This window comes from Dromiciops gliroides, chromosome 2 (genome assembly GCF_019393635.1).
Source record: "Dromiciops gliroides isolate mDroGli1 chromosome 2, mDroGli1.pri, whole genome shotgun sequence".
Lineage (NCBI taxonomy): Eukaryota > Metazoa > Chordata > Mammalia > Microbiotheria > Microbiotheriidae > Dromiciops > Dromiciops gliroides.
The window spans coordinates 345,696,618-345,715,325 of record NC_057862.1 but is presented as its reverse complement, the minus strand read 5'-3'; the positions used below and the strand labels follow the sequence as shown (position 1 = coordinate 345,715,325).

Sequence of the window (18,708 nt, the reverse complement as noted above, 5' to 3'; positions counted from 1 at the left end):
TCTATCCAGTTTAGCCTGAGAATTCCAAGATGTCTTGGAAACTTCCACTGTTATTTCTCTAGAATACAGAAACTGTTACTAAATTAAATAGCTCATCATTTATACACACAGTACATGCTGACTCACTTCTCTTTTCTTTCCCACCCTTGCTTTTCTCCACTACAGGGAACCTATGGGGAAGAAGAAATCAGGTAAGAATGAAATTCTTTTCTACCTTTATGCCATTGAATTAACTCTCCAGATTCTTCCATCCGTTCCTGGCTTTGGAATCTGAAGACCTGTGTGTGAGTCTTAGTTCTAATCCTTATTAACTGTGCAACTCTGCACAAGTCACTTAACCACTCTGACCTTCAGTCTCTTCTTTAAAGTGAAGATAATAATACTTGTACTACCTAGCTCCTCCACCAAAGTCCTATACCTCATGTCATATAAAGTGAGTGACCCAGGGCCCTTGAAAGCTATGAAAGCCAAATGTAAGTTTAGATAAGTCTTATGAAGCTGAAGGACTTTGAGTTTGGGCCCAGCCATGGATCAGATGTCTGCCATCTAAAGACCAGCCCAAGTACAAAAAGGTTCATCATTAGACTGACTTTGAGGTGATGAATTTTCTTGGACGTGTAACTATGAAAGCTCATTTAGGAAGGAATTAAAGGGGTGTGTGACCTGTAGCAGTGGAAGGGGCATTCACATCAATGAAATCAACAGTCCCCAAAATGCCTCAAATCTCACAAGGTTGTTGTGAAGAAAGCCATTTGTAATCTCTTTAAAGCCCTCTAGAAGTATTATCATTGTCCTCATCAACAGTGTTACATAGTCTCATCTAATCTGTTCAGGCCTGTTCCAAAGGGGAATGGGTTGCCTTGGGAGATATTAGGATCCCTAGCCCTGAATATCTTTCAGCAGGGGCAGCTCCTTTTCTCCCCCAAACCCAAGTCTTTTCCTTTATCACTTTCCTTATTCTTCTCTGGATACTGAAGCTCTCCCAATGAGCGAAAAAACAGAGAAAAGAAAGGACGTAGAGTATGTAGAGAGGGATATCCTACTCTTGGTTCTGGGAGCCCAAACAGTCTCAGAATTTCTAGTAATGATTCTCATTCTCATAGTGGATAGAGTGCTGGAATTGGAGTTGGGAAGACCTAAGTTCAAATCCCACCTCACACTTTTACTGGTGATAAACCACTCAACCTTTCCAGACTTCAGTTTTCTCACGTGTAAAATGATGAGTTAGACTTGATGGCCTCGGGGGCAGCTAGGTGGCGCAGTGGATAAAGCACCAGCCCTGGATTCAGGAGTACCTGAGTTCAAATCCAGCCTCAGACACTTGACACTTACTAGCTGTGTGACCCTGGGCAAGTCACTTAACCCCAATTGCCTCATAAAAAATAAATAAATAAACAGATCCAGCCTCAGACACTTGACACTTACTAGCTGTGTGACCCTGGGCAAGTCACTTAACCCCCATTGCCCCACCAAAAAAAAAAAAAAAAGACTTGATGGCCTCTAAGGTCTCTTCTTAATGTATGGTCCATGACCTTCCTGAGGGGGTCCCGACACTGCCGTGTACTGTTGGCTCTGTGTGTGCGTGCGTGTGTGTGTGTGTGTGTGTGTGTGTGCACGCATGTATGCAATCGCACATATCCTGCAGAGAACCCCTAATAATTGTTCCCAGCTTTGTTTCCTGTAGGCTCTTTATGGACTCACACTAGATTCTAAGGTTTAACAGTTGTGGGGGGATCCAGGCAAAAATGATAGAATCTTTCCCAAGTCACAAAAGCTCTCTTTTACTGGGTTTCATCCAATGATTTCTGAGTGCAATTGAATTTGTAGGAATTAATAGAAGTGTTAGATTTGTGGTGGTGGTCAGTGTATATTCACTTCCGACATTTTTGGAGCTAGCTTTTGGGTCAAGTAGGGAATGTCCTATATGTATATATAGTATAGTGTCAGATGCTGCCACTTCTAGAAAGTAACAAGATTCAAATACTGACTGACCCACTTGCTGCCTGTGTGACTTTGGGCAAGTTATTTCACCTCTCTGGTCCTCAGTTTACTCTTCTGTAAAGCGATGGGATTGAACCAAATAATCCCCAGGACCACTTCCAGTTTTAGATCTGGTAGATCCATATAGTGAAGGAGACTAGCTTCCTCCATAGGTTGCAATTGTACACGTCCACCATCCAAAAGTTGTTCTGGATTCAGCATCTCTGGTCTCTTGAGCCACTCCTGAATGTAAAGACTGTGGTCAACAGTGCTTTGAAAAAGATTTAAGGTTGTCCCCGGAAAGATGACATTCTATAAACTAGGTCTAGCCTTTTAAGGGTTGGAGGGAACTGCCCAAAGGCCCAAAGCCTGGAATTACCTCCTACCTCTTCTCACCAAGCTCTGTTTACAGCTCTCATTTTCTGGTTTAATAGGTACTTCGGGGAGCCTTGGCATCCTGCTCAAGCTACAAATAGCCACTAGACCCATAGATAATTATATGGCCCCCAGAAGAGAGCAGAAAATAGGAGGGCATTTTGCCTTTCTTGAGACGGTCAAAAGGTCTATGTTTTCGACTGTAGCTAGGATCTTATCCCCGGAAGGAACCAGTGGGAGGGATGAAAAGGAAGGAGAATCATCTTTGGGAAATAAAGCTGAAGTGTCTACATGGAACAGAAATATTTTTTCAGAGACAATGATGAAGGCCCTTACCTAGAAGGGACAGAGGAACCTCTAATTAGCAATAACTCTGACTGTTTCCCTCGCCTGCAGTGCTGGGAAAGCTTCTTTATATAATCTTCACCATAACTTTCAAAATCAGAGCTGGTTCTAAGCTTAGTGTTCTTACTAATTCTACCTTTAAATTTGTCCATCCTTTAGGACCACCTGGAGGGATGTGTGCAGATGCTTCAGAGAGATTTGATGTTCATAGTCCCCAAGCATCTTATTGTTTTAAGGAACCAAAAAATGATTGAGTTGGAAAAAAATACTGTCTATACTAGGTTGTTCCTTTCAGTCAATGTCCCCTTCCCAGGGCTTTGGCTAGACCAGTTTTTTGGTTTTGTTTGTTTGTGAGGCAATTGGGGTTAAGTGACTTGCCCAGGGTCACACAGCTAGTAAGTGTTAAGTGTCTGAGGCCAAATTTGAACTCAGGTCCTCCTGAATCCAGGGCCGGTGCTCAATCCACTGTGCCACCTAGCTGCCCCCTGGCTAGACCAGTCTTAAAGATTATTAAGCTATTGGAATTACACTGATTCTACTAGAGAAAAGGATCCCACAGTCTCACAGTGGTCTGAATAATTTCATTTCATAATTATTTTTCACATCTTCTTTGGACCACCCAAAAGCAGCATTCTCTGAGGTTTTTTATACCATTCTAGCACCCCGAATATTATTCTTTACTCAAATATTGTTTGCTTTCCAGAATAGATATGTTACTGTTAAGAGTGTTGATGAAGGGGCAGCTAGGTAGTGCAATGGATAGAGCACAGGCCCTGGAGTCAGGAGGACCTGAGTTCAAATCCGGCCTCAGACACTTAACACGTACTAGCTGTGTGACCCTGGGCAAGTCACTTCACCCCAATTGCCTCACCTAAATAAATGAATGAATGAATGAATGAATGAATGAATGAATGAATAAATAAATAAATAAATAAATAAAGCGTGTTGATGAAGTAAATTTCTACAAAGTGAATCATACTTTTGCCACTGGCCTGTTATAAAATTTGTGATGCTTTAGAACAGAGGTGTCAAACACACTACATGGCCTGTAATAGTTCTCAGTGAGGTCAAACCAAATTGAAATGTAATTGGGGGAGGGGGGCGGCTACATGGCGCAGTGAATAGAGCACCGGCCCTGGATTCAGGAGTTCCTGAGTTCAAATCTGGCCTCAGACACTTGACACTTACTAGCTGTGTGACCTTGGGCAAGTCACTTAACCCCCGTTGCCCCGAAAAAAAAAAAAAGGAAATGTAATTGGGAAATGTTTACCAAATAAATAAAACCACATTAGAACATAGATAATACGTGGTCTTCTAAATCAATATGCAGCCCACAGGAATCCTTATGTATGGTTTCTATTTGAGTTTGACACCATTGCTTTAAAAGATCTGTGTTTTCACTGGTCCTAATACTCCCTATACTAATTCAGATCACAGCATCATGACACCTGCTCTCTCTCCCCCAAATTATCACCTGGTGGCTAGCCTTCTGGTTCTGAGTCCCTCCCCTCACCTTGTCTGTCCTTGAAAGACAGACAATGCCATACTCAAAGGCCTTCCAGCTTGGTAGGACCTTCTAGAGCTTAGATCCACCAGATTTAGCCTGTGAGTTCCCAGGGTCATCTCCATATCATTGTTGGTAGAAGGGAGGTGCATTATCATGTAAAAAAAATTAATCTGTAAGAAAATGGTGATCAAGGAAGATTATGGCCAGTTCCAGACACTCTCAGCAGCACCATGCCTGCTGGGATGTGCTTTGCAACATTTTCCCAACTCTAGAAGCTCCTCACTGCTCTTAGACCTTTTCCTTTTCCTTTTCTTCCCCACCTTATATTCCCATCTCTTCCAACTGTGCCATAGAGATATGCCCCATGCCACATTTCCCCTGAATACGTGTGTATATTTGTGGATTGTAGATTCTATTCTTGTAGATTTTTTTTGTAAAAACTTTTATCCAGGGGCAGCTAGGTAGTACAGTGGATAGAGCACTGGCCCTAGATTCAGGAGGAACTGAATTCAAATCTGACCTCAGACACTTGACATGTACTAGCTGTGTGACCCTGGGCGAATCACTTAACCCCAATTGCCTCACCAAAAAACAAAAACAAAACAAAAACTTTTATCCAAGAAGACACAATGATGTGTATTTGAGAGTTTGCTGGCAATATTATACTTTACCAGTAGGTTTTGTTGTTCAGTTGTGTCTGACTCTTTGTGACCCCATTTGGGGTTTTCTTGTCAAAGATACTGGAGTGGTTTGCCATTTCCTTCTCCAGCTCATTTTATAGTTGAAGAAACTGAGGCAAACAGGGTTAAGTGACTTGCCCAGGGTCACACAGCTAGCTAGTAAGTGTCTGAGGCCAGATTTGAACTTAGGTCTTCTGGACTCTAAGCCTGGCTCTCTATTTACTGTGCCACCAACCTGCCTTTGCCTAGATCAGGGCACTCAGAGTCTTAGGCTTAGATAGGAACTCATGCTCAGTTTTGGAAGGAACTGAAACACTAAATTTTATAGACAAAGAGAAGGCATTGTTTCACAAATGTCATCTCTAAATCTTGACCCACTCGCCTTTTTTCCTCTTCCTTTTCCCCATTCTCAGTGTCCTATCTGCAGTTAGCTACCTGATTCACACATTGTATTGCGACAAGCCCTATTAGTAGGTTGTATATTCAGACAGTTTAAAAACATGCAAAAGTAATGCAGTGGTGTAAAATTCAATAGAAATGGACACCCATTTATATTTCTAAACTTTCCATAATAATCCCTGTGGTCTTCATATTGACTTAGAAAACCACCTGTTTATATTATCTATGTTTTATTGTGTTTTTATTTTTTTGTTAAGTATTTCCCAATTACATGTTAATCTAGTTTTGTGCTACCCTACAAAGAGTTGCCTGCCATTACATATTTTATACCTCTAGTGTAGAGGATAGCTTGTTAGTCCTAGAGTCAAGAAGATCTGGGTTCATATCCCACCTCAGATACTTTAGCTGATGTGTGAACCTGATCAAGTCATTTAACCTCTATGCGTCCTAAGACTTTATCTGGAAGGATTATATTTACTCTATTTTACTCCAGAAAGCAAAATTCAAAAGCAAGGGGTAGAAGCTACAAAGAGGCATGTTTAGACTTGATGTAAAGAAAAACTTCCCAATGATTAGCTGTCCCAAAGTGGAACGGACAGCCTTAGGGAATAGTGGGAATCCCTTCAGTAGAGATCTTCACACAGAAGCTGGAAAACCACTTGTCAGGTATGTTGTAGTAGGAATTCTTTCCAGATGTGGGTTGGATTAGATGGCTAAGTCAAAGGCAGTTGGTTGTCTGTGTTGATAGAGGAGCTGATCAAATCACAGATTCTTTGCATGTTTGCATGGAAGCGTTCATGTGGAGTTGGAAACTCAAGTGTTACCTCATCCCTGGCTTAGTCCATTGATCTAGATCTTGTCAGGTCCAATTCAGGGCAGTCATGCCAATCCAAAATCTTTGTTTTTGGTAAATGTGCTGTTAGTCTGGGATGGAGAATTTTAACTGTTTGCACAATACTACATTTTATCTTGAATAGATTTTTGCTGCCTTTGTTCTCCCTAATTAGAAATCTCTCCCTTCAAAAAATCATGACTGTAGGGGTCCCTGGGAACTTTTTTTCCTAGTAGTCTGCTAGTAACGTTAACCTGGAAGGACTATTTTCTCCAGTTTGTGACCTGTGTTTCAGAAAAAGTTTTCAGGCACCTTGGTAATCCTCCTGACCCTTTTTCAGTTCCTAGGTGTGACTGTTCTTAGGCAAATTTAGGAATAATATTACTGCTAGTAGGGCAAAGAAGAAAAACAATGGTTGTCTTAAGAGTGGTTATAATGAATTTTAAACTTCCATAGGCCAAACATAGAGTGCATGTTCAACTCAGCTATATATTCAATAAGTTTATAAAGACACTGGTGTCCCTCAAAGGGACCTGTATTCTACAAATAGCCATTCAACCATTATCTCTAATACATTCATTTTAGATACAGGTGTACAAAAAGAATATAAAATCATAACCCGTAGCCCAAAAAAACTTGCTACATTTGTATGTTTATTTAGGGTTCACTCGGTAACAGATGTCACTGGTTCAAATCTGATGGCTTTACTGGGTTCTTTTTAACTCCTTTTAGTCTTTCATGAGCCATGCCCATGGGCATAGAAATGCAGAAACAGTGAGATTCCTGGGGGTTTGAGTCCTATGTACTGGGCTAACACCCTTTGAAAGAAGAATATACTCAGAAGTCTGGCACCACCTGTTGGGATTATTATAGGAAGTGATACCCTGGCCTGTAGTCACCCAAGACCAACAGCTGAATTCTTGTCATAACTTAACTTAAATTAGGTTTATTTATAATTTAGGTTTATTTTAACCTTAACCCTCTTTTCCCTCCACACCCCCAGCCAAATTCCTACATTGGCCCTGAGTTTCCTAAAGACCTTCCTGGACATTTCTATCCCCATGGCTCTCTAGCTCTGAGTGGGTAGTAATGACTTAGGCCCTATCAGGTTTAACCCTTTGGAGGAGAGGCTCTGAGGGATTCAGTCCTTGTCTGTGTTACTCAGGGTAAGTGGTAGGAACAGGGAAAGGTTAATGCTAAGGAGCCTATGGATAGATTTTCCTTGGGCTCCAAAGAAAACTAAATTCAACATGCTTGTGGCTTCATCTGTGGCCCCAAACTAGTAATATAATTCTCATTGATACAATGCATTAAGATTTATGAAGCATTTTGTTCACAGCAAATCTTGTGGAGTAGGTAGTTCAAGTATCATTCCCATTCTCTATAAGAGCAAACTGAGACTAAGAGGTTAAGTGACTTGCCTGGTAACACACAGCTAGTAAGGATTGGAGGTAGGAACAAAACCCAGGTCTCCTGATCTAAACCCAGCATTCTTTTCACTACACTACACTTCTTTCTGGGAAAGGTAAAAGGAGGGGATCACAAGGAGAAGGTGAGAGAAAGTCAGCTTCTAGTCTTTCTTTTCTTGCCCATCTCCTTTCTTTTAATCCTTCTTTCTCTTCACTTCTCCCTTAGCTCTCTTTACTTTCTTTCTTCATTCCTTCCTCCCACTATTTTTCATTTCTTTTTTTCCTCCATCTTTTCTTTGGGGATATTAGCTCCCATGGGGTAAATGGAATAATTTTCTCTAGAAGTTCACAAAAGAGAGGGGGTGAGTATGTAGGGGAATGTCACAGGAGCTAAATTGAGGGCAAAACAGAAGGCTCCCATAGTCTCCTACCATATTTGGCAGTCTGATAAGCTTACACACACATGTGTACACACTCTGGGTCCCATGCCATGACCTTAAATACTTTGCTCCCCGCTCCTATAACCCCAAAGACTCCCTCTCCTCTCTGAGCCATAGAAGCTTTTCTGAAATGTAATGTCACTTAAATTTAGGGGAATCAGGATGAGACAATGAAGATTTTAGACAGCAACCAACTTCACTTGACTGTCCTTTTCTCCATTCAGAATGTCATCCTGGGGGCGGCTAGGTGGCGCAGTGGATAAAGCATCGGCCTTGGATTCAGGAGGACCTGAGTTCAAATCCGGCCTCAGGCACTTGACACTCACTAGCTGTGTGACCCTGGGCAAGTCACTTAAGCCCCATTGCCCTGCAAAAAACAAACAAACAAACAAACAAAAAACAGAATGTCATCCTGCTCCAGCCTTCTCACTAGGGTCACAGGTACCCCTCCCCAGTGACTAGATTGGCCAGATGTGGAGATTTGTTTCCATTTCTCACTTTCAGGGGGAGACTCGGCCTCAGTAGATCCAATGGTCCTGGAGCAGTATGTGGTGGTGGCAGATTACCAGAAGCAGGAAAGTTCAGAGATCAGCTTGTGCGTGGGCCAGGTAGTGGACATCATTGAGAAGAATGAATCAGGTAAGATAGCTATTCCTTACCAATACTATCTTGGGCAGACACTTTGGAATGGCAACTGGGAATAAGGAGAACTGAGGTCCAGGATCCCACTCCAAGCTAGCCTTGTTGACCATGATCTACACTAGTGACTTGTAATAAAGGTTGTTTTGTCAGTTGCGTGAATGTGGTGAAACGAAGCAATATGGCCACTGCAAAGAAAATCTGCTTTTGTTAACTGGCTTAGATCATTCTGAACATTTGTTGTAACCAAACCTTTATGGGTTTCAGGTTTTTGTAGAGTTGATGATTTCAGTCCAGTTCTTAGGTGGCCCATATTCACAGTACAGAAACCATGTCAGCTAGAGTTAACCCTTAATGACTGATGATCAGTACTCATCAAGCATCATCTCAAACCTTAGGGCAGGGCAAAGGAGAGGAGAAGGAGCTAGAGGAAGCAAAACAAATCTTTTAATGGAAGAGTAAAATATGCAAAAGATTCAGCATGTTTATCATGGCTAACATCTGTAGCTGGCCATTCTAAATAATAATCCAAGTGACTGGCTGAGAACCATAACAATACATTGCTTTGGGGCAGCTAGATGGCACAGTGGATAGAGCACCAGCCCTGGAGTCAGGAGGACCTGAGTTCAAATCCAGCCTCAGACACTTGACAGTTACTAGCTGTGTGACCTTGGGCAAGTCACTTAACCCCAATTGCCTCACTTAAAAAAAAAAAAAAGCAAACAGTACATTGCTTTGAATCAAAATGTTCTCTTAACAGTAATAATAATGATAATAGTAGCTAACATTTATATAGTGCTTACCATGTGCCAGGCACTGTACCAACCTCTTTATACTTAACATCTTATTAGAGCCTCACAACAACCCTGGGATCTAGATGCTATTATTATCCCAATTTTACAGATGAGGAGACTGAGGCAAGCAGCCATTTAGTGACTTGCCTGGGGTCACATAGCTAAAAAAAATGTCTGAGGCTAGATTTAGACTCAGGTTCATGGGAAGAAAAACCTATTTCTGACATTTTTTGGATAATATAAACATTGGCTAGGTTACCACCATGAGTCAAGTAAATTAGAATTGCATACATCCTGAATCTGTGATATATGTTAGCTCCTAAACATGACTGTCATTAATATGAACTACAGTTTCTACAAATTAAACTACAGTTTCTCTGGCCTGTCTGTATATACCAACCCAGATGCATCCATAAGCTCAGATAAAACCAATCATAATTGTCCAAAAATAATCATGTCTTTAACCTTGGTGATAAAAAATTGTCCTGAGCCCCAGGTGTAGACTCTTCCCAGAAAAAGGATTACTTGTGTCTTATTACCTTGGCTGAAACTGATGAACAGAAAGTTTGAGTGGCTCAATAAATCTAATCCAGAACCAGAATTAGATCCATATCCCAGCTTTCATTTTGACTTTTTACATGGCAAATTCCTGCCCCCATCATCAGCATCAAACACTTTATCAATGACAATTTCCAACATAGTCTTCATAAAACTTGAGCACAGTTTGAATACTGAAGGCAATAGATCATATTTGGATTTGATATATTTGGATCAAATAAAATATATCAAATGGAAAAACACTTGCTACTGCCTGCAAGGAGTTCATAATGAGTATGGAAAGACAAAATTTACGCGCACACACACACACACACACACACACACACAGATAATGAAGCGTCCGACAACGAAGTTCTAGATAATGTGGTAGACAATAAGCACTATGAGAATTCAAAGAAAGGAGAGATATCCTAAATTGTTCTTCCATCTATTACCAGACATCTTTTTTGTGCATAGATCTGAATGTGTCACTCCTTTAGTCAAAACTTGTTATTGGATTTTTGTCTATAAAGTGAATTCAGAGGCAATATGGTGGAGTGGATAAAAAGCTGGCCTTAGAGCCAGGAAGACCTGAGTTCAAGTCCTGCCTCTGTTACAGACCCTGAGCAAGTCCCTGGACTTGTTACTATTCTTTTTGATGAGGCAATGGGTGTTTTTGGTTTTTGGTTTTTTGGGGGTTTTTTTTGTTGTTTTTTGGTTTTTTAGTGAGGCAATTGGGGTTAAGTGACTTGCCCAGGGTCACACAGCTAGTAAGTGTTAAGTGTCCGAGGCCAGATTTGAACTCAGGTGCTCCTGACTCCAGGGCCAGTGCTCTATCCACTGCGCCACCTAGCTGCCCCGACTTGTTACTATTCTAGGCAATTCTCTGAGACTACAAGTTGCGGAGAACATAGTGGTCTGCATTGGAAAGGATTTTCCTCATCTGGGAGTTTCCTATACCAATGAAAGCATAGGCCTAATCCCTATACTGACTCCTACTCCTACAATAGAGCATACATCTACTGGCTGTGTCACCCTAGACAAGTCCTTTAACTTCTTATTCAACAAGTCAACCAGCATATATCTAACCTATATCAGACTACTTTCTGTCTTGGGGAGGGGGGAGGGAAAGAAGGGAGGGAGAAAAATTTGGAACTAAAAATCTTATGAAAACAAATGTTGAAAACTATCTTTACATGTAACTAGAAAATAATAAAATACTTATATGATTTTTTAAAAAAGTCAACCGGCATTTATTAAGCACCTATTATTTGACAGGTAGCAGCTAGCTGGCACAGTGGATAGAGTACTGGACCTGAAGTCAGGAAAATTTATCTGCTTTGGGCAAGTCATTTAACCCTGTTTGCCTCAGTTTCCTCATCTATAAAATGAGCTGGAGAAGGAAATGGCAAACCACTCCAATATCTTTGCTAAGAATACCCCAAATGTGGGGGACACTAGGTGGCATACTGGATAAAGCACTGGCCCTGGATTGTGAGTGCTGCCTCTCACTGGAACCTGAGTTCAAATCCGGCCTCAGACACTTGACACTTACTAGCTGTGTGACCCTGGGCAAGTCACTTAACCCCCGCCCACCCCCAAAACACAAAATAAACAAACAAAAAACCACACACAAAAGAAGACCCCAAATGGGTTTACAAGGAGTCAGACACAACTGAACAACAACAAATTTGCCAGATGCTATGCTAAATTGAGTGATCTAAGCAACTCAGTCAATAAGTTGCAGAGAAGGTGCCAGCCTGTATTGATTGGTAGATGTAATTTCATCATCTGGGAGTTCCCTATACCAATAAAATCACGTGGCTGGTCCTTATTCCTATCCCTGATCCCTGAGTAAACTTTACTGAGTAAAGTTCAAATACCTTAACCAGGAATTCAAGGCCCTTCACAATGCAATACCACCCTACCTTTTCAGACCATTTACTACTCCCATACAAGCACTATACCTTACTACCTTTGCTCCCTTGTTCATGCTATTCCCTATATATAAAATGCCCTCCTCCCACAGAAATCTATCAAAGCCCTACCCATTTCTTTTTTGTTTTGGTTTGTTTTGGTTTGTTTTTGGGTGAGGCAATTGGGGTTAAGTGACTTGCCCAGGGTCACACAGCTGGTAAGTGTCAAGTGTGTGAGGCCAGATTTGAACTCAGGTCCTCCTGACTCCAGGGCCGGTGCTCTATCCACTGTGCCACCTAGCTGCCCAAAGCCCTACGGATTTCTAAAGTGTTACTCCAGTGATACCCTCCCCAGATGTCTCCTCTGGTCTACCCCACCTTCCTTGACTTTCTTTCTTGTACAATTATTATGTACTGTTTTCTACAATCGTTACTTGATTCACAACCCACCCCATTAGTCTGTAAGCTTTGTAAGGGCAGGAACAATGTCTTATGTAAATTTTGTGTCACCCAGGATCTGGCATGGAATTCTATAGCCCAGTGACACACAGTCATGTTCGTTAATTGAATTAAATTGCACAGAGGATGATCAGGGAGAAGTGATACCTGACCTGCACAGTGAAGGATATAGATTGGGGAAAGAAGTAGGACAAAGAATACGGGTAGGGAGCATAGGAGGAGCAAAGGCATCGAGGTGGGAATGGGCATGATGCATGGGAGAGATGGGGAGAAGACCAGTACAACGACTCCTGATTATCCAGCTACATTGACCTGCTCACCTTTGCCCCCTCCAGGTTGGTGGTTTGTAAGCACTGCTGATGAGCAGGGCTGGGTCCCTGCAACCTGTCTAGAAGGTCAGGATGGTGGCCAGGATGAATTCTCTCTGCAGCCTGAAGAAGGTAGGAAAAACTCAACCTTGTATTGATACATGTATATAAAGGCTTCCAATGATTCCTGGTGAAAAGAAGGGATCCCAATACTGAGGGAAAGGTTGGATTCAATGATTCCTAGAATCCCTTTCAGCTCTAAGACTCTGAAATACACATGATGTTCCATATTCTACTTGTCTGTCTGTCTTCTCTTCCTTTTTGACTGTCAATGCCATAAAGGCCGAACTATGTCCTTTTCGAACTTTTCATCTCCCTCAGCATCTAGCAAGGTTTCCTACACACATTAGGTAGTTAATATATGTTGGTTGAATAAAGACATGAGAAAAAAAAAGAAAAAAATGAAAATGGGCAGCTAGGTGACACAGTGGATAGAGCACGGGCCCTGGAGTCAGGAGGACCTGAGTTCAAATCTAGCCTCAGACACCTAACACTCACTAGCTGTGTCACCCTGGGCAAGTCACTTAACCCCAATTGCCTCATCAAAAAAAAAAAAAAATGAATAAAGGCATGAGGGAGTAGTTAAATGGAATGCTATAAAGCTGCCACAAAGTGGTAACTGAAGCCTTTTTGGTCCGTGTGGGACTCTCTAATACCTCTCTCTTATCTTCATTCAGTCTTTTCTGGGGAATTGAAAATCTCCTGGGGGGAAAACTAATCTCTGGCCCTATAGCTTAATAAAAGCAAACTTGGCATTTGAATTGGGAATGAAGGGAATCACTGCCTCTATCCCTAGAGGCCAGTTTGGAGAAAAACCCAGGACCTGTCTTTGTCCTGCTGTTTATGCAATCAATTGTGTAAGATCATTAACTGGATTTTACTAAAGGCAAGGTTTGATAGAAGCCTATTCTTCTGTTTTTCATCCAGGAAACATTCCTTGGCAGTCCATTACAGGCATTAACAGGTCATTAGTAGCAAAGTATCTGAACTTGTTCATAAAGTGCTTTGCAAAGCGCTATATCAATATCATTGCTTGTTCTTACTAGAGATTCTTCTAGTAAAGGCAGTGAGAGATGTGCTGATCACGTGAAATTTATACGCAACCTGGTCTGACAACCCAGGAGGGAATCTTTAATAACAGCCCAAATGCCTACTTTGCTTTTACTAAGCCATCAAGTCAGAGATTACTTGTGATGCTTTTCTGACTTTAATGCTGACAGGTAATACCCACTTTTGTACTAAACTTGACTACTTTCCACCATTAAAATAATCGGGTGAAATGATTAAAGAACCAAACCAGAAAACCATATATGTTATTGCAACACTCAGTCTCCAGCAAATTATGAGAGAACACACCCAACCCACCCACCACTTCATAGAGGTGGGAAGTCCACGGGTGTCACACATCGCATATGTTTTCTGACTTTTGTACATTTTGACCAGTTTTGCTGACTTTTTCCCCACTTTTTTTCTTTCTTTTTTGTCTTTAAGAAATACTATTTAGGGGCAGCTAGGTGGCACAGTGGATAAAGCACTGGCCTTGGATTCAGGAGGACCTGAATTCAAATACAGCCTCAGACACTTGACATTAGCTGTGTGACCTTGGGCAAGTCACTTAACCTTCATTGCCCTGCTCAAAAAAAAAAGAAGAAGAAGAAGAAGAAATATTATTTATATGGGATGGCTCTCTGATGGGGTGCAGGGAGGGAGAGGAAGAATAATTGGGGGGGAGTATGATGATGTAAAAACAGAAGACATCAATAAAAGTTATTTTAAAAACCCATGAATTCATGAATGAAAACGCTCCCAGAAGACTCAGCACCTTGCCTAGACTTGAGACTAGTCAATCATTTCTAATAAGGGGCACTAGACAGATTATGGAGAAAGAGGGTCAGAAGCAATTCCTGTTGCTCCAGCCAGCCTGAGTGCTTTTGTGTATATTCACAGTCTAATGGTATAGTTTCTAACAAGCCACCGTAGCTTGTAGCTTTAAATATAAGGAGCTCAGTTATTTTAAGTTTTTCTAAGTCATGAGCAGCTTTAAATATATTTGTAATGTGTGGGGTTTTATTAAATACACCCCCTTAGCCAAAGCATCAAAGAGGCCATGTGGTATAGTGGGTAGAGAGCCAGCTCTAGAGTCAGAAAGTTGTATTCAAGCCCAGTCTCTGACTTGCATTAGCTGTGTGATTATAGGTACTCTAAAACTGAGTTGCAGAGCAACGCCAGTCTACACTGGGGTGAGGAATTTCCTAATCAGGACCTCCCTACACAGGTCAAGCCACTCCCTCCTCTCCCCGAAAATCCAGTCCATTAACTTTTTTGACACCCTTCAATAAATTTCCCCAATCTTCCCTCTAGATTAAATTCAAAAAACAAGTTCTATTACTGTCTTGGGGGTTTTCTGCACTATTTATACTAGAATCATACTGAATCTTGCCTTGTCATAAAGTGGGATAGTTAAGTAGAACCCAGTTAACAAAACAACTACTCACGACAGTGTGTGCAGCATTCTACATCCATCCATGGCCCCTCCTCCCAACTCTTTACCAAGAAAGGAAAATATTACTTCATATGTTCTCTAGAACAAAGATTGGGCAATGCAATTTCATTCCCCTTTTTAAAAACTTGTCATCAGTGGGTTTCCCTTAAATAATTCCACCCCTAGAGTAGGGGGTTCTTAACCTTCTTTGTGTGTTTATGGACACCTTTTTCAAGCTAATGAAGGTTATGGACCCCTTTTCAGAATAGTATTTTAAATACATAAAATGAAATGAAAGGATTGCGGAGGAAACCAATTATAGTGAAATATAGAAAAAATATATTTTAAAAAGCAAGTTCATGGGGCAGCTAGGTGACGCAGTGGATAGAGCACTGGCCCTGGATTCAGGAGGACCTGAGTTCAAATCCGACCTCAGACACTTAACACTTACTAGCTGTGTGACCCTGGGCAAGTCACTTAACCCCAATTGCCTCACTTAAAAAAAAAAAAAAAGCAAGTTCATGGACCCCAGCTTAAGAACCCTTACTCTCAAGCCTCTTAGTAATCAGATGTTAGACACAAAATTAGGTCAGTTGGGGTAGCTAGGTGGTGCAGTAGATAGAGTACCGCCCTGGAATCAGGAGGCCCTGAGTTCAAATCTGGTCTCAGACACTTGACACTTACTAGCTATGTGACCCTAGGCAAAACACTTAACCCTAATTGCCTCACCAAAAAAAAAAAAAATTAGGTCAGTTTAGCTACCACTCATTTAGCTAGACTTTGGGGTCCTTACTCGGGGTTTTCTGCTTCTGAAAGATCAGATGCAACATGGGATGAGAAGTAACGTGTATGTAAATAAGAAATAACCATAGGTTTTAGGTGCTATCTCTGTCTTGTGAGTGCTGCCTTCTCATCTCCTGTTTTATCCATTTCCTGGTTTCCACTACTCAACATGCTTCCTTCCCAGTCTCTTGGAGATACTGGTCTTTGCCCCGGCACGTGGGTCGCCGTCGGACACTTGGGGACTTGTACACCATTGGATGGGGTCAAGGTGGATTCTGTGGAGGCTTGTTTTGTTGTTTTGTGTTTGGAGCCTGGTCCCCTGTTTCTGCCCCATGCATGAAGTCTCCCCTTGTGACTGTGTGTGTGTGTGTCTGTGTGTTGCATGTTGATAAACAGTGACCTTGCTTGTGTCACTTGTACTAGATATATTTGTGTGTGGGCCTGGAAAGAGGATTCTTCATCAGACTCTCTCAGAGGATGTCCCTCTTCTGGTGTGATAGTAAGCTCCCCCAAGAACAAGTTTAAGCTTTTTTCTTTGCTGAGTCATCAGTTGTCAAGCCAGTTTCCCTCAGCTTTGATATGGGTCACTGATTGGGGTTAGAGACACGCTTCCCACCCACCCCCACCCCACATGTGGAGCTGTTGCCAGGATGATGCCCTTTAGGAATCAGAAAAGGAAAAGGACTACCCTTACTTGGCAACAAGGCATCCCATCTGAGCAACATCCATTCTTCACAATCCCCTCACTTGATGGAACCTCTCACACACACACAGGTCTTGGCATCTTTCCCTATGTGGTCTGCAGTTTTCATGAATCAGTGGAACAGCCGACTCAGCCACCCCACAGGATACACCATTATTTGAGTCAACTTATTTCCCTACTTGGGTGGATTAAAGAGGTTAAATAAATAAATAAATGAGCATAGTGTAAGTCAGCCCTTAGTGCCAGACAGGCAGGCCACAAAAAGAGGCCTGTTAGGAGTTATTGGAAGGAAGGAGCAAGGGAGGGAGAGAGGGAGAGACACAGAAATGGATGAGGAAGGAGGGGAGGGGAGGGAAAGGAAAGAGAAAGGGGAGACAGACAGAAGAGGAGAGGAGAGGAAGACCAGGCCTTAGCCGGCCTTAACCATCACTGAGAAAGAAAGGAAATTCCCTAGGGACTGAAAGGTTGCAGATGCAGGAAGGCACTCACTCCTTCCCTCTTAGCTTGCCTGTTGCTTCCTTTGGAGATGGATGTTGGGCATGGGGGAATACCCCAAGGCTGTTTCCTGTGGTGCTCTCCTTCTCTCTCTTACCCCTTCACCCTAGGCATGCGTGCTTTGGAACAGCTGAAGGCCAAGCCCATTCCCTTGCTTTCTGCAGAGGCGATGTTCAGAATCGGAATGATTCTGAAGAAACAAACCCCCTCTGCTTGATGGGCCAGAGACTTCAGGGTTTTCCTGTGGGAGGGAAGCAGCTGGGTTTAACTTTTTTAGAAAGGAATTAAGTAGAAGGTCTGAAAGCAACTTTGGGGAAAGGAAGGGGCTGTACCTATTTACATTTGTTTTCTTCTCCTGACTATATTAATGAAACTTCTAGCTGTCTTTGGTTGGTAATGATCTCATCCTCAGACCATCTGCTGCCAAATGAATCTAATCCCTCAACACTACAGGCAGCCAGGTTGCCAAATACAAACGGGAGATTGTCATAGCCATGTGAAGCTGTTAACCCTTCCTATCCTGGATCAGATCCCACAGCATGGAGACTGCCCCACCTTCAGTTAAGGCCTGGTAGTAGACCTAAAAGGATCAGTCATAGGATTCTAACTAGCCAGGATGTTCACAACTCTCATAGGGCACCCCCCCCCCTCCAAAGTCTTGAGGACTAGATTATAAAACTACAGGGGCTTCAGATCAGTTTGGGACATCCATCTCTTGTTCTCTCCGATCCTGGGTGGAAAAACAGGGGACCTATTTAAAAGACTAAAACAAGCTGTCTTGTTTTAATTGGGGCTTGAACAGTTTCTGAAGGAAGGTTTTCTGATCTTATGGGGAAGAAAGAAGACTTTTTAAGAAACTTGCTTGTACAGCAACTGACTTTCCTCAATGACTCTTTGGGATGACCCAGTTCTAATGTCATACTTTGTTCCTAACAGAGGAGAAATACACCGTCATTTACCCATACACTGCTCGAGACCAGGATGAAATTAACTTGGAGAGAGGGGCCATGGTGGAAGTTATCCAGAAAAACCTAGAGGGCTGGTGGAAGATCAGGTATTCTTCCCTATCTCTCCTATGGACTTAGAGAGGGGATGACTGGGATTTCTTATGCTGAATGACACTACATGGAACTCTGTATATGATGACTTATGGGGGTGAAACTTTCATGATGATTTCACTAACATCTTTGGCCTGAGTCCTCAAAGGAAGTATCTCTTGTATGCTTCTTCCCTTAATCATATTCTTCCTTGTAAGCCTGTAATAGAAAATCTCATCTTCAAGCATACACAACCTCAGCTTAACAGGAACTAGAAGAAATCCTGGACTCTGACTATAGATATTTTTCACAAATGGAAATTCCATTAGAAATTGCCATTTCCTTTCTTTCTTTCTTTTTTTTAAACATTCCCGTTTTATTTATTTATTTATGTATTTATGTGTTTATTTATTTATTTATTTTTGCAGGGAAATGGGGGTTAAGTGACTTGACCAGGGTCACACAGCTAATAAATGTCAACTGTCTGAGGCCAGATTTGAACTCAGGTCCTCCTGAATCCAGGGCCAG

General features: G+C 41.9%; 1 protein-coding gene across 2 annotated transcripts in view; it reads left to right on the top strand.

Annotated features, from left to right (window-relative positions):
• Positions 1–18,708, top strand: part of SH3PXD2B (SH3 and PX domains 2B) — a 136,262-nt gene that overhangs the window by 92,981 nt on the left and 24,573 nt on the right. Inside the window, exons 6-10 of one of the 2 annotated variants that reach the window (XM_043984494.1) lie at positions 166–191; positions 8,472–8,606; positions 12,648–12,752; positions 16,130–16,213; positions 18,080–18,197. In XM_043984494.1, coding sequence (XP_043840429.1) covers positions 166–191; positions 8,472–8,606; positions 12,648–12,752; positions 16,130–16,213; positions 18,080–18,197 — 468 coding nt within the window. The remainder of the gene's footprint in view (positions 1–165; positions 192–8,471; positions 8,607–12,647; positions 12,753–16,129; positions 16,214–18,079; positions 18,198–18,708) is intronic. The other variant, XM_043984495.1, reaches the window with a different exon arrangement.